The 14,981-nt window shown below is 45.5% G+C and overlaps 1 protein-coding gene across 1 annotated transcript in view; it reads left to right on the top strand.

Moving 5' to 3' along the window:
* The window catches only part of zgc:153372 (uncharacterized protein LOC767695 homolog), a gene marked incomplete in the record, with an annotated part of 14,011 nt that extends 578 nt beyond the window's left edge, over positions 1-13,433 (top strand). The window contains 8 exon segments of the mRNA XM_042334587.1: positions 626-776; positions 1,655-1,791; positions 3,393-3,462; positions 4,868-4,949; positions 8,314-8,445; positions 9,887-10,029; positions 11,252-11,380; positions 13,162-13,433. Coding sequence (XP_042190521.1) covers positions 626-776; positions 1,655-1,791; positions 3,393-3,462; positions 4,868-4,949; positions 8,314-8,445; positions 9,887-10,029; positions 11,252-11,380; positions 13,162-13,305 — 988 coding nt within the window.
* Positions 13,434-14,981: the final 1,548 nt, after the last annotated feature.

Here is a 14,981-nt window from a genome sequence, read left to right on the forward strand (position 1 = left end):
CTAAGAAAGTCCCCATGTTTTGGCTTTGTGACGGCGTGGATACTGAGCTCGTGCTGACATGGTATACCGCCTCTTTCCCTTTCACAGTGCTTAAGGTCACCCACCTCCCCCGGCTCGGAGTCAGGCTCCGCCACTGTTAAGCGCTCTGAGACGCTATCCTGCTGTTGTTGTTAGTTATTGTTCTAAGAGAATCCAAACCAACGTGAGAATTCATTGCTTCCCACCTACACATGGAAATTCCAGAGACAGAGTGTTGGAGATTCCGTTGATCCAATTCTGTATTATGTATTAGGTATTAGGCGCAGATTGGCAAGAGCCAAGGCTTGGGGACCCCAGAGTGTGCATTGCCCAGCTCCCTGGGATGTCTCTCCAACGTGAAGGGCGCTATACAAGTGTAATTCGTTGTTGTTGTACTCATTCAACTCATTGCGGTCTTTGGGTCCTTCCTGCGTCAAGCAGATCCGCCCCCATTTAACGACATAAACTGTCACTACGCTCGACGATGCTTGCTACAGTTTACTTTGAAATGTTTTGACGTGATAGCAAAGGTGCGATAAGAATGTGAGTTATTTCTCTCACTCTCGTGCCCTCTCTCGCTGTCTGTCTCCACTTGATCCCTCGCAAGGTACTTTGGCTGCGGACTGGTGATCCCAAGCAATCTGGAGGGATGCCGCATACTGGACCTGGGGAGTGGCTCTGGCCGAGACTGCTATGCCCTGAGCAAACTGGTGGGACCCTCTGGCCACGTGACTGGAGTGGACATGACTGACGAACTAGTAAGACAATGAAGTGCATGCTGTGTGAAGGGAATTGACTCAATCAATCCCGTTTGGTGCTGCACTCTCCAGGCAGGATAACTGGGAATGATTCACTACCTGGAGATTCCTGTAGCTCAGTGGTTAGAGCACTCGCTTTGAAGGCGAGAGGACGTGGGTTTGATTCCCGGGCAGGGGGCGAAACATTGGGCAAGTTTCCTTACTCCACACACGCGTATCTGTTTACCTAGCAGTAAGTAGGAACCCGTTGTTAGTCGATTGGAGGATCGCGTGCATTTGATATAGCGCCTAATTATATATTCTATAATATAGAATACAAAATATACTGTGTATTTTATGAGCAAAACATTGCAGCCAATTGCCCACAGCAGTATCCCACAAACAATCACGGATTGAGTGACCCAATTATTGTTATTATTTTGTTGAATGGGTTATCACCCCCGGAAAAGCGATCCGCCAATCGACCAATAACCGGGTTCCTACTTACTGCTCAGTGAACAGAGGCGAGTGGAGTAAGGAAACTTGCCTAATGTTTCGCCCCCTGCCCGGCAATCGAACCAGGCCCTCTCGCTTGTGAGGCGAGCCCTCCAACCACTAAGCTACAGAACTCCACTGTAATAAATGTAATATAATGCAATAAATAATACAGATGCATTTATACAGCCTCTTCATTGTAAAAGAAACCTCTTAAAGGGCTTTACGAAATGAAATTGATTAGAAATAAAATGATTCTTGTTATGGAGCCGCAAACCAACTGATTTGTGCCAGCAACATACACAACAATCGATGATCAATGACTTGTAATTTCTGGGATGAATTGAGATCAGGAGACGAATGTGAATGAAGACATCCTTATTTCGCGATTGTGTTCCCCACAGATCCAGGTGGCTCGTAGCTACATCTCCTACCATCAGGAGAAATTTGGATTCAAGGATTCGAACACGGAGTTTGTCCAGGGATACATCGAGAAGCTGGGAGAAGCTGGCATCCCGTACGGTGCCTTTGACATTCTCATGTGAGTCTGGGAATAGCGGGAGATTGAGGATCACACTTTTAATTTATTTTATTTTATAGAGTTGAACCCCATCCACTTACTCTATCCCTCAATCCTTTTTCATCCAGCCCGTTTATACTGTCCTCTTCAGTGACATTGTCTGGGATCTTATTCCACCTGTTCTTTAAATTTCCCTCCATCTTCCTACTCCTCTTTCCCCCCCCTCCCACTCCGCACAGTCCCTCCAATTTTCTGACTGGCTTATTGCTTGTTCATATCTCCCTCCTTCCCTGTCCAGCGCCTTGGGATGTTCTCCTGACGTGAGAGACACTATAGAAATGTAATTTGTTGTTATTGCAGGCCTGGCCTACAGCCTCGATGCCCCAGTTCTTCTGAACTCTTCTCCCCAAATCGTTTTGACTTGCGCCTTCAACGATTAACCGGATTTTTGGTTAAAGTCCTCAAATCTCTCACGCGCACATACAAATGCCAGCACAAATGCATGTGCACGCGCTCACCTACACGTAGACAAAAACACACGCTTTACTCACACAGTAAATTGGGAACGAGAGCCAAGTGAAAGCGGTAGAAATTAACTCTCCCTGTTGTACGTACTGAGAACCACAGGCCAATCCCAGTGAATCAGTTAAACTTCTTCCCGAATTGAAAGGCACTGTACAAATGTAAATTATTGCTACACAGCAATCCAATACAATTTTACATTTATAATAATAAGAATGCCTGCATTTGATATGGCGCCTTCTCACGTCTTATCAATCTTAACAACAAGATTACATTTGTATAGCGCCTTTCACGTCGGGAGGACGTCCCATTATATATATAATAATAATATAGATCTTGCATTTGATCTCGCAACTGTAAGAATAATAATTAGAACAATCATCGAAATAATCCTTGCATTTCATACAGCGCCTTGTCACGTCTTCGAGACGTCTCAAAACGTTTCACAGAATATACCGTAAAGTGAATTGACTGTATGTTTCGTCAGCGAAGTACGGCAGCCAATTGCTTACAGCAGTGTCCCACAAACAGTCGTGGATTGCGTGACCAAATTATAATTTTTTTTAATCGATTATTACCGCTATTACAGCAGTGTCCCCCAGTGGATTGAGTGACCAAATTATGATTATTTTTTAATTATTGTTTTTTGAAGAGATTATTACCCCCGGGAAAAGAGATCCATCATGCGACTAACAAACCGGGTTCCTTGTTACTGCTAGGTAAACGGAGGCGTGTGTGAGGAGTAAGGAAACTTGTCTGATGTTTCTCCAAGCCCATGAATCGAACCCAGGTCCTCTCACTTGTGAGGTGAATACAGTAACCAATACGTTACAGGACCTCATTTATATAGGGCATTTCAATTTGGGAGGATGTATTGTTAGCGGTGGGTTAGCTGACCATGGGTGGGGTGGACCCTTTGCCCACCAGGCTTTCAGACAAGCAAGTCTCGCTTGGACTCTTAGTCCGGGACAACCCTGGGGTCTGTCGACATCACGACACAGGAGCAGCCCCATACAAATAAAAGCAATTCTGCCCTCGGACACACTTATTGAAAGTGTCCAGTGTATTTTTAGCTCAATAATCTCTTTCCTCGCTTTCAGCTCAAACTGTGTCATCTGCCTCTGCGCTGACAAAAAAGCTGTGTTTCAGGAAGCCTATCGGGTGCTGAAGGTTGGTAGCGTGTTATCGAGGCGTCTTCCTCTCCCGATACCTGCCTGCCTTTGTGCTGGGAACTAGCAACGCTTTTGGAGCCCGAGCAAGGCAGAGAAAAAGAGATTAAGTTTGACAGCGCCTTCTCGAGTCGAAAGATCTCAACACTATACAGTAGTCACTGTCAAGGGTAGTGACTGGTTTTGTAAGGAAACATTTTGCACAAAGCAAAGAGCCCCAAGTTTATAATGGTACTAATAATCCTTGCATTTGGCATAGCGCCTTACCACGTCTTCGAGACGTCTCAAAGCATTTCACGGGATACACCGTAAAGTGAATTGAGTATATTTTGTGGGTGAAACACGGGAACCAATTGCGCAGAACAGTGTCCAACAAACAGGTGTGACCACATTTTTTTTAAAAGGATTTTTACCCCCATTCAATTCATCTTGAGGGTTGTCGACTCGGACAACAGAGAAACTCCCTTTTCCAACAGTAGAAATTCTTTTCCAATATAAGAATTTAACAGGGACCCGAGCAGGCAAATGGGATCTCAGTTTAACACCTCCAGCAATGTCAGCCTGAACTATCAACTCAATTGCTGATGTTGGTCACCGCCTCATTACAACCCCCTTCCCCCCCACCCCTCTTCACCCCCGCTTGGCGTCAGGCTCCACCACTGTTAAGCGCTCCGAAACACTGCCTCTTGCCTGAAGAGTGCTGTATAGATGCAAATTATTGGTGGTGTGGGTCTTAAACCCACTACTTTGTGATCCAGAGGCTATCGAGAGTGCTACCAACTGAGTCTCTTAACAAACACACAACAACAACAACTTGCATTTATATAGCCCTGTTCATTCCGGACGGCATCTCGTAGCGCTTGAAAACACATCCGCTGACCCAATTGTCTCAAATACCATTCCTCACCACATCTGAATCTGATACAGTACAATACAAAATTACATTTGTGTGACGCCTTTCATGTCGGGAGGACGTCCCAAGGCGCTGGACAGTCAGGGATTTGGACCCAAGCAGTGGGTGGAGGTTTGGAATAAGGAATGGTGGAAGGTAGGGGTAGGAGGGTGGCTGAAGGCACGGTCGAAGAGGAGGGTCTTGGTACATGCCTCCTTCAAGGCAAGAGAAGGAGTGAGGCGAAAGGAATGTGGGATGGAATTCGAAAGGGTGTGTACAGAGAAGCTGAAGGCCCGGCCGCCAATGGTGGGGCAGACTGGGCGGGGGAGGTGGAACGGTCTGTTGAGCAGAGGAAGCTGGCAGGTTGATAAGGGGTTAGCAGGTCACAGGTTGATAGATCGATATGAGTGCAGAAATACTCTCCCTCCCTCCCTCCCTCCCTCGGTCCCTCAGTCCCTCCTTCCGTCCACGTGCTGCTGGTTTAACAGCCCCCGTGATGTTTTGTCTCCCACAGGAAGGCGGAGAGATGTATTTCAGCGACATGTACGCTAGCCAACCAGTAGCCGAGGAGCTAAGACATGATCCTGTGCTCTGGGGTACTCTCAATCAACTCTAATACACCGCACTCTGACGCTTCCATATTTGCACCATTTTCATAGAATCATAGAATTATACAGCACATCTATACACCTCCCCCGCCCGTCGTGCCCGTGCCGGCTCTTTGAAAGAGCTGTCCAAATGAATCCCACTCCCCCGCGCTCTCCCCATAGCCCTGCAAATTTGTCCTCCCCAAACATCTACCCACTTCTCTCTTGAAAGTTGTTATCTAATCGTCTTCCACCCACCACCCTTTCAGGCAATGGGTTCCAGATCCGAACAACTCGCTGCGTGAAAACATTTCTCCTCATCTCATCTCCCCTCTGGTTCTTTGGACCGTGATCTTTTGGTCAGACTTTAGCTGTGAATGTCGCTATTTCTAGATGATCAGTCTTCGTTTTCTTTAATTGTAAAACACACATTGAATGTTTTCTTTTCTTCCCACACTGCTGACCACTCCCGCCCGCTCCATCCCACTTTGAAAAATTGCCATTGTTCTCCCTTTCTTCTTGAATTGGTTCTCTTCCAACCCCCTGCCTCTCCGCTCCACTCCTCCATATGTCATCCCCAAATGAGAGGTCATCTGCTCTCAGGGCTTTGTCTGTCAAACACTGAGGTGTGTGTGCAGGCAGCTTCCGCGTCGAACATATGGACAAAAGCAGTGACAGGTTCAGCACTGGACCCACACAGAACAGAGTCTCTATGTTGAGTTAGTTGATCTCAGTCAGGGCAGCAGTTGGTCTCGAGTCCCCTTAGGTTAGCGAGAGTAACAATCAGACAGCGCGCCTTCCCCCGTTGAAGATGTTTTTTTTCCAGTATTATCCCTGCTGAAAGCTCTGTGCGTGTGTATGTGTGCATGTGTATGCGCATGTGTGTATGTGTACGCATGTATGTGCGTGCGTGTATGTGCGCGCATGTATATGTGCCTATGTGTGTATGTGCCTGTGTTTTTTGTGTATATGTGCGTGGCTGAGGATTTTGAGTGAGCACAGCACCAAACTCTGCTGTGATATTCGGCTTGTGTTCTGATACCCTGCTATATTCGCTCACACTTGAAGAATAGCCACTTGAGTGAGGTCATAGAATTATAGAGCACAGGAGGAGGCCATTCAACAACAACAACAACAAGATTGCATTTATAGATCGCCTTTCACGTTGGGAAGGACGTCCCAAGGCGCTGGACAGTCGGGTCGGGACCTGAGCAGGGGGAAACTGGTCAGGGTGAGGGGAGGGAGCGAGGAGGGGGTAGAGAGTCGAGAGAGGAGGTGATGGCACAGTTGAAGAGAAATTCAGCCCTTTGTAACTTTGAAAAGAGCTATCCGAATCAATCCCATTCCCCGGGACTCTCATCATAGCCCTAGAAACTTGTCCTAAATAATTATCTACTTCTCTCTTAAAAGTTATTATCGAATTGGCTTCCACCAGACTTTCAGGCAATGCATTCCAGATCTGCACAACTCGCTGCGTGAAAAAATGTCTCCTCATCTCCCAATGTTTCTTTTAACAACTATTTTAAATCGGTGTCCTCGGGTTACCCACCCACCCGCCAGAGGAAATAGTTTCTTCTTCTTCACCCTGTTGACCTCCCTCATAATTTTGAAAACTTCTATTAAGTCTCCTTTTAACCTTCTCCACTAGGAGAATAATCCTAGTTTCTCTGGCCTCTCCTGATAACTGAGGTCCCTCATTCCTGGTACCATCCTGGTAAATCTCCTCTCCACCCTCTCCAATGCCTTGACATCCTTCCTAAAGTGCGGGGCCCAGAACTGAACACAGTCTCTCGCTGTGGTCTAACCAGTGTTTTTTAAAGGTTCATCATAACTTCCTGACTTTTGTATTCTATGCCCCTATTTATAAAGCCTAGTATCCTGTATGCTTTTTTAACAGCTTTATCTGCCTGGCGTGCTATCTTCAAAAATTTACTTTTATGAACCCCCAGGTCCCTCTGTTCCTTCACCCCCTTTAAGATTGTACAATCTAGCTTATATAAAGAGTATAAAGGTATATAAAAAGGTGAAGAAGAGTAACTGGTGAATAGACATGGGTCTCCAGATGCAAAAAACAACAGCCAATTGTGGGAATCTAGGAACAGGAGACATAAGAATTTGCTCGGTGAAAGAAGACCAAGGTCCATCTAGTTCACCTTCCACCATCCTGGCAATCGCTTGACATGTCGTGTCCCAAACTGTATACTGTATTATTCTGAGATATTATTTTCTAGCAGAAATCTATCTCATTTGTTGTTGAAACTTTCTGCTTCCACCATCTCCCCTAGGGAGCCTGTTCCATAGGTTTACTACTCGCTCACCAAAGTAGTGTTTCTGCAGATTTGTTCTGAATTTACCCCCAATCAATCGCAGGCCATGTCCTCTGGTTCTACTGTTCAATACAAGATAAAACAGCTTATCCTGGTCTACGTTATCAAGTCCCTTCAGAATCTTAAAGACCACAATCATTTCATCCTCAACCTTCTCTTCTCCAGTGTGAAGATGACCAATTTATCTAATTGCTGCTCGTAGACCAGGCCTTGCGTCCCTTAATCAGTCCTTTCTGCCAGTATATTAAATTGTGCCAGATCTTTGAATCCCATTTCCATGCCTTTTCTCTGTGAGCCTTAATCTCTTTACTTTCTAGGTATCTGTCCATCTTCCTTTTAAACATCTTAATTCATTTTGACTCTTACCCCTTCTGGGACAGTACATTCTCAAAATCCTCTAATGTGTCAAGAAATGTTTTGTGATCTCACTTCTAAACACCGTTCAGCTCTTAATTTGTAACATTAACACTCCTTGTTGTTGCTGCCTCTACCAGAGGGAAGAGTTATCTAGCTTGTCAATTCCTTGACATTACTTTACACACCTCAATCAGATCATCTGTTAACCTCTTCAACTCCCGAGAAATACGCAGTCCCTCAACCTCCAGCTCTCATTATAACCAGTGTCTTGCTATGACATCTAGGCTCGACTATGCCAACTCCCTGCTTGTCGGTCTTCCCAGCTCTTCCCTCGATGAGCTGCAGATCGCCCAGAACTCTGCAGCTCGTGTTCTTTCCCGCACCAGGCTCCGTGACCCCATCACCCCCCACACTCACCCGGCTCCACTGGCTCTCTTCAGAGGATAGAGTTTAAAATCCTCATCCTCCTCTTCGATCGCGCATTCATCAGCCTCCTACCCTACCCTCCCTGCTCTCCACCCTCCCTGATCCCAACCCCCTGCTCGGGTCCAAATCCCTGACTGTCCAGCGCATTGGGATTATCTCCTGACATGAAAGGCGCTATGCAAATATGATTTGTTGTGGTTGATGAGCTCTTCCAAGTTCTAGCAAGAAGAGGCCCCATTCTTTGTGCTTATTGGTCCTGACAGGAGAAGGGCTGGGAGGGTCTCTGTACTGGAAGGATTTAATCAGTATGGTGAAGGAACTGGGTTTCAGCACACCGCACCTAGTCACTGCCAGTCACATTGTGATCTACAACCCCGAACACCTCAAACAAACTGGTAAGTGTTTTTTGTATCTTCATGGATAGTCTTCAGGATCGATTTCTCCAGGGCTCTGCTTGCTGGCCTTAGCTACAGGATTCCCTTTCGCTCAGTAGTTAGAGCACTCGCCTCGCAAGCAAGAGGACCTAGGTTCGATTCACAGGCAGGTCGAAATGTTGAGCAAGTTTCCTTACTCCACACACACACACCTCTGTTTATCTAGTAGTAAGTAAGAATCCAGTTGTTAGTCGATTGGTGGATCGCTTGTCCTGCGGCAAAAAATGTGGAGTCCTGTAGCTCAGTGGTTAGAGCACTCGCTTTGCAAGTGAGAGACCTGAGTTCAATTCCAGGCAGAGGGTGAAACCTTGGGCAAGTTTCCTTACTCCACACAGAGCCTAATAATAATCCCTCCAAAAAACCCAAAACAATAATAATTTGGTAATTTTCAATCTACGACTGTTTGTGGGACATTGCTGTGCGCAATTGGCTGCCGCGTTCGCCCACAAATATACAGTCAATTCACTTTACAGTGTGTTCTGTGAAGCGCTTTGGGACGTCCTCCTGACGTGAAAAGCGCAATATCAAATGCAAGGATTATTATTATGAAAGCCTTCAACAAAAACAAATTAGTCACCCAATCCACGGCTGTTTGTGGGACACTGCTGTGAGCAATTGGCTGCCACGTTGCTCCCACAAACTATACAGTTAATTCACTTTGCAGTATATTCTGTGAAGCGCTTTGAGACGTTTCGAAGACCCTATATCAAATGCAAGGATCATTATTGTTATTACTACTCTGCACGTCTCTCGAACTCTCTCCCAAACCTATATCGCCTTGCTTCTTCTTTCCCTGCCCTCTCTGCCTTGGAGATGCTACACCATGTGAAGAGCATTATTTAAATGCAAGTTGCTGCTGTTGTAAACCATGCTTTGTGGTAACCTGTACTAGATGTTCATTGCCTTTTATGTAAAGAAATATTTCCTGAATTCCCACCTCTGTCCCACTGACTATCCTGAAATTGGAGGTCCTGAACTTATGTGCCTTTCATACAGAACAAAAACAATTTATAGAGACAGAGTGGGAGCCTTAGATGGGGTGGAGAAGGAAGTTTCTCCCAATATTATAATAATAATATAAATTGATCACTTTTCTGGGACGCTGCTGTGCGTAATTGTCTGCCGCGTTTCACCCACAAAATATAGTCAGTTCACTTTACAGTATATCCTGTGACGCACTTTGAGACGTCTTGAAGACTTGGTAAGGCGCGATATCAAATGAAAGGATTATTATTATAATTATTCTCCAGAATAATAAATCATGGCTGTTTGTGGGACCTTGCTGGCTACAAAATGGCTTCCATCTTTGCCTAACTCCTCAGGAACTGTTACAGTCTAGCTCACTGCTGTCTGCTTTACCATGACCTGTTCACTGCACGTGCTCTTCTTTCTTAAATCCTAGGAGATGTGCAATACGCCTCGGGGACATATCGATTCTTCAAGCTCCCTACAGCCAGGAATGATCAGAAAGCCCTGGTTACATACAAAGGAACTATCACCGACTTTCCAGAGCAGCTGCTGTTTGATGCAATCCACACTTTTAAAGTAAGGATTAAATTATGAGGACAGGTTGCCTAAACTTGGTCTGTGTTCCCTTGAATTTAGACGGTTGAGGGGTAATCTGATTCAGGTTTTTTAAATAATAAAGAAATTCGATAGGGCAGCTACAGAGAAAGTATTTCCTCTGGTGGGGGAATCCAGAACAAGCGATTTTAATCATCTAAAAATTAGAGCTAAGCCATTTAGGAGTGAAATCAGGAGGCAGGGTAGTAGAAATCTGGAACTCTCCACCAAAAGGCTGTGGATTATGGATGGATTCATTCACATTTTCAAGACGGAGGAGGATAGATATTTGTTCGGTCAGGGTATCAGGGGAATTAGGCAAGGGTGGATAATTGAAGTTGAGGTGCAGATCAGCATAGTCTTATAGAATGGTGGAACAGGCTCGAGGGGCTGAATGGCCTCCTCCTGCTTCTAAAGTAGAAATTGGTTTTAGGACCTTGGTGGTGTTACAAGGCTGATCTGCCAGTTTATTAGAAGATGACGGTAGATCTTTTATTCTATTTTCTCTGTACAACAACAACAAGATTACATTTGTATAGCGCCTTTCACGTTGGGAGGATGTCCCAAGGTGCTGGACAGAGTACAGCATTTCAGACCCGAGCTGGGGTTGGAGAGGGTAAGGGAGGGGAGGGGAAGGGGGGTGGTCGATGGCATGGTCAAAGAAGAGGGTCTTGAGGCGGGACTTGAAGGAAGCTAAGGAGGGGGCCGGGACAGAGTGACTGGGGGAAGGAGTTCCAGAGGTTGGGGGCAGAGTGGCTGAAGGCACTCCCACCAATGGCGGGGCGGGTGTGTCGGGGGACGTGGAGCAGACCAGAGCCGGCTGAGCGGAGGGAGCGGGTGGGTTGGTAGGGTGTTAGGAGGTCACAGAGGTAGGGTGGGGCGAGGCCATGGAGGGTTTTGTAGGTGAGGACCAGGATCTTGAACTGGATCCTCTAAAGGATAGAGAACCAATGGAGTCGGGCGAGAGTGGGGGAGTTGGGGGTCACGGAGTTTGGTGCGGGAGAGCACACAATTGCTCCGAGCACTTTGCTTGTGAAGCACTTTGAGACGGTTCAATGACTTGATAAGACACTGCATCCAAAGTAAGGATTATTACGATTCCAATTATGTATGATAATGCTTCGCGATGTCTCAGGGTTCTGTCAAATGCTAGGCTCATTAAATCACCGGTCTTGCCTCAACCTGCTCTTGTTTCTTTTTGCAGAAGGATGAAGCCGTGGCGGTGGATGGGGAGCTGGCCACAGTGCTAAAATCTTCACGCTTTGCCTCTCATTTTGACGTTCACAGCGCTGAACATGAGGAATCGACGGAGGACAACCCTCAGCAGCAAACAGTAAGTTCCAAGCGCCCTTGAAAGATTCCGCAACATTATTAGGAAAGAGAAATGAGTTTCTCCCAGTGCCCAGGCTAACGATACTCCAGCTACAATTGGTCATTCACTTCATGGCTTATTGTGGGACATTGCTGCGTGCAAATTGGCTGCCATGTATAATAACAACAATAATAATAACCCTTGCATTTGATACAGCGCCTTATCACGTCTTCAAGACATCTCAAAGCGCTTCGCAGGATACACTGTAAAGCGAATCGACTTTTTTGTGGGCGAAAGTTGCAGCAAATTAAACACAGCAGTGTCCCACAGACAGTCGTGGATTGAAGTAACCAATTTATTAGTAGTATTTTTTGAAGGAATTATTACTCCTGGAAAGCAATCCGCCGATTGATTAACAACCGGATTCCTACTTACTGCTGGGTAAACAGGTGTCTGAAGTAAAGAAATTTGCCCAACGTTTCGCCTTGCCCGAGAATCGAACCCAAGTCTCTCGCATACGAGGCGAGTACTCTAACCACTGAGCTACAGGACACCAAAATACTAAACTACAGTAGATCCTGTGAAGTGCTTTGAGATGTCATTTCATCTCTGTTTGTGGGTGCTGGCAGATGGAAATTTTATCCCAAATTTGTTTGCAGAAGCAGTCACCATGCAAACACAGCAAAGAATGTGCGCGCAGCAATGACTCTTAAGCAGCTATGAAATGAATGACCAATTTATCTGGAGAGTTATTATCCAGGAACTGAGCGAGAAACTCATGGGATGTTTAGCACCACACACACACACGTACACCCATGTAATGTACTGGAGCATAAGCCTACGACTATGATCTCAAAGTGAATGGGTGAGAGCTTCATACCACAATCTTCTGAGCTATATTTATATATTATATATATAAAACCCAAGCGTTATTATTCATTATCCAGCTCTTGTTGACTTGGGAGCCAACAAATAGCTGGTAACAAAATTGGACAGAATTCTGTTACTTAGAGGTGTCACCTGTATGAGACAGGTGGGTCTGCAGTACTGCAGGGCCTTGCTGATGACAGACCAGCCAGCCTGGTTTATTAGCAGGACTTCAAGGGGCAGATCCGTCGTAGAGATTAACCCTGCAAGCCAAACCTCTAACAAGTTGGGTGGTCCTAGGTGGACAAACAGCAGGAAGCTTGCCAGATAGTGCTCTCAATGGAAAGCTATGGGGTTTTAGTGTTTTTGAACTCCCAGCAGTTACCCCCAACGCACATGCTGGAGTTTCCAATTCTTTTCTCTTGCCAACCTGTACCTATTACTGTCTGGAATTAGGTGATCAGGGTCCATTGCAACAAAAACAAAAACAAAACTGGGAGAAAGGTTGTATTTCATTCCAGACACGGGGATATTCCCTGTTTAGGTGTCATACACATATGGAACTCTTGTTCTGATACTCTTAAAGCACTATGATGAGTTTTCGTATGTGTCAGACGCCCAGAATCATCTCGCAGTAAATAGGAACCCAGTTGTTAGTTGATTGGCAGATCGCTTTTCCGGGAGGTAGATAAATCCTTCAAAAAAAATAATAATTTGGTCACTTCAATCACGACTGTTTGTGGGGCACTCTGTGCGCAATTGGCTGCCTCGTTTCGCCCACAAAATATACAGTCAATTCACTTTGCAATGTATCCTGTGAAGCGCTTTGAAATGTCGTGAAGACGTGATAAGGAGCTATATCAAATGCAAGGATTATTATTAGTTATCATTTTTCAATGACTTGAATTAACACGCCTTTTTTTCCTGCTTCCTAGCTCTGCCATTTGAACCCCTTCCTGTTGGCAGATAAATTGGGATCGTCCATCCCGAAGGCCTGTAAAACTCCGAAAGACGGTGCCTGCGAAACGCAGACTGACCAGCCATGCAGGGGCGATATGGCCAAAGGCTGCTGCAACTGATGCCCTCCCTACCTGCTGTGTCTTGAAGTAACCCAAGTTTTTTTTTGTAGAAACTGTACTTCCAAGCCTCACAGCTAAGCTTACATTCTGAAAGCCATCGTAAATAAAACCATAAATTGTTATCATTTCATTTTTGTTTTCTTTCTCTTGAAGGCTCCCTGGCACTTGCGTACGGACAGTGGAGGGCTTCGCAGTTGTATGTTTGTAAGTCACTTCTGTTTGTGGGACACTTTTGTATGCAATTACATAGATTATACAGCCCAGAAACAGGCCGTTTGGCCCAACTGGTCTGTGCCGGTGTTTATGCTCCACATGAGCCTCCTCCTGCCCTTCCTCAACTAACCCCATCAGCATGACCTTCTATTCCTTTCTCCCTCATGTACGGATCTAGCTTCCCCTTAAATGCATCATTGCTATTCACCTCAATTACTCCTTGTGGTAGCAAGTTCCACATTCCCAACACTCTCTGGGTAAAGAAGTTTCATCTGTCTTCCCTATCTGATTTATTGGTGACTATTTTTATATTTATGGCCCCTGGTTTTGGTCTCCCCCACAAGTGGAAACATGTTACTGAGGGAAGTACAGATGAAAATTACGGAGGCTCTGGCCAAAATCTTTCGTTCCTCCTTGGACACTGGGGTGTGCCAGAGGACTGGAGGGTTGCAAATGTTACTCCCCTGTACAAAAAGGGACAGAAAGATACACCTGGGAACTACAGGGCAGTCAGCCTAACGTCAGTAGTGGGGAAACTTCCAGATTCTATAATCTGGGACAAGATAAATTAACACTTAAATATGGGTTAATAAATCACAGCCAACACGGAGTTGTTAAAGGCAAATTGTGTCTAACAAACCTGATAGTGTTTTTTGATGAAGTAACGGAGAGGGTGGATGAAGGTAGAGCAGTTGATGTAGTTTATATGGATTTCAAAAGGCGTTTGATAAAGTGCCACATAAGAGACTTGCAAGCAAAAGAGAAGCCCCCGGTATTAAAGGGACAGTGGCAGCGGATATAGAACTGTCTGGGAGACAGAAAGCAAAGAATGGTGGTGAATGGTTGTCTTTCTGACTGGAGGGAAGTGTGTAGTGGTGCCCCCCCCCCCAGGGGTCAGGATTGGGACCACTGCTGTTTTTAATCTATATAAATGACCTGGACTTGGGTGTAGGGAGTACAATTTCCACGTTTGCAGATGATACTAAGCTGGAAAAGTAGTAAACAGTGAGGAGGATAGTCACAGACTGCAAATGGCCATAGACAGACTGGTAACACGGGCAGACACGTGGCAGATGAAGTTTAATGTGGAGAAATGTGAAGTGATGCATTTTGAGAGGAAGAATGAGGAGAGGCAATATAAGCTGATGGTACAATCTTAAAGGGGGTGAAGGAACAGAGAGACCTGGGGGTCATATAAGTAAATCTTTGAAGGTGGCAGAACAGGCAGATAAAGCTGTTAAAAAACATACAGGATACTGGGCTTTATAAAGAGGGGCATAGAATACAAAAATCAGGAAGTTATGATGACCCAAAGACACCGATTTAAAATAGTTGTTAAATGAAACAAGGGGGAGGTAGGGAGAAATTTTTTCACACAGCGAGTTGTTTGGATCTGGAATGCATTGCCTGAAAGGGCGGTGGAAGCCGATTCGATAACAACTTTTAAGAGAGAAGTAGATAAT

Source organism: Callorhinchus milii, unplaced genomic scaffold (genome assembly GCF_018977255.1).
Source record: "Callorhinchus milii isolate IMCB2004 unplaced genomic scaffold, IMCB_Cmil_1.0 Scaffold4, whole genome shotgun sequence".
In the NCBI taxonomy this organism is placed as follows: Eukaryota; Metazoa; Chordata; class Chondrichthyes; order Chimaeriformes; family Callorhinchidae; genus Callorhinchus; species Callorhinchus milii.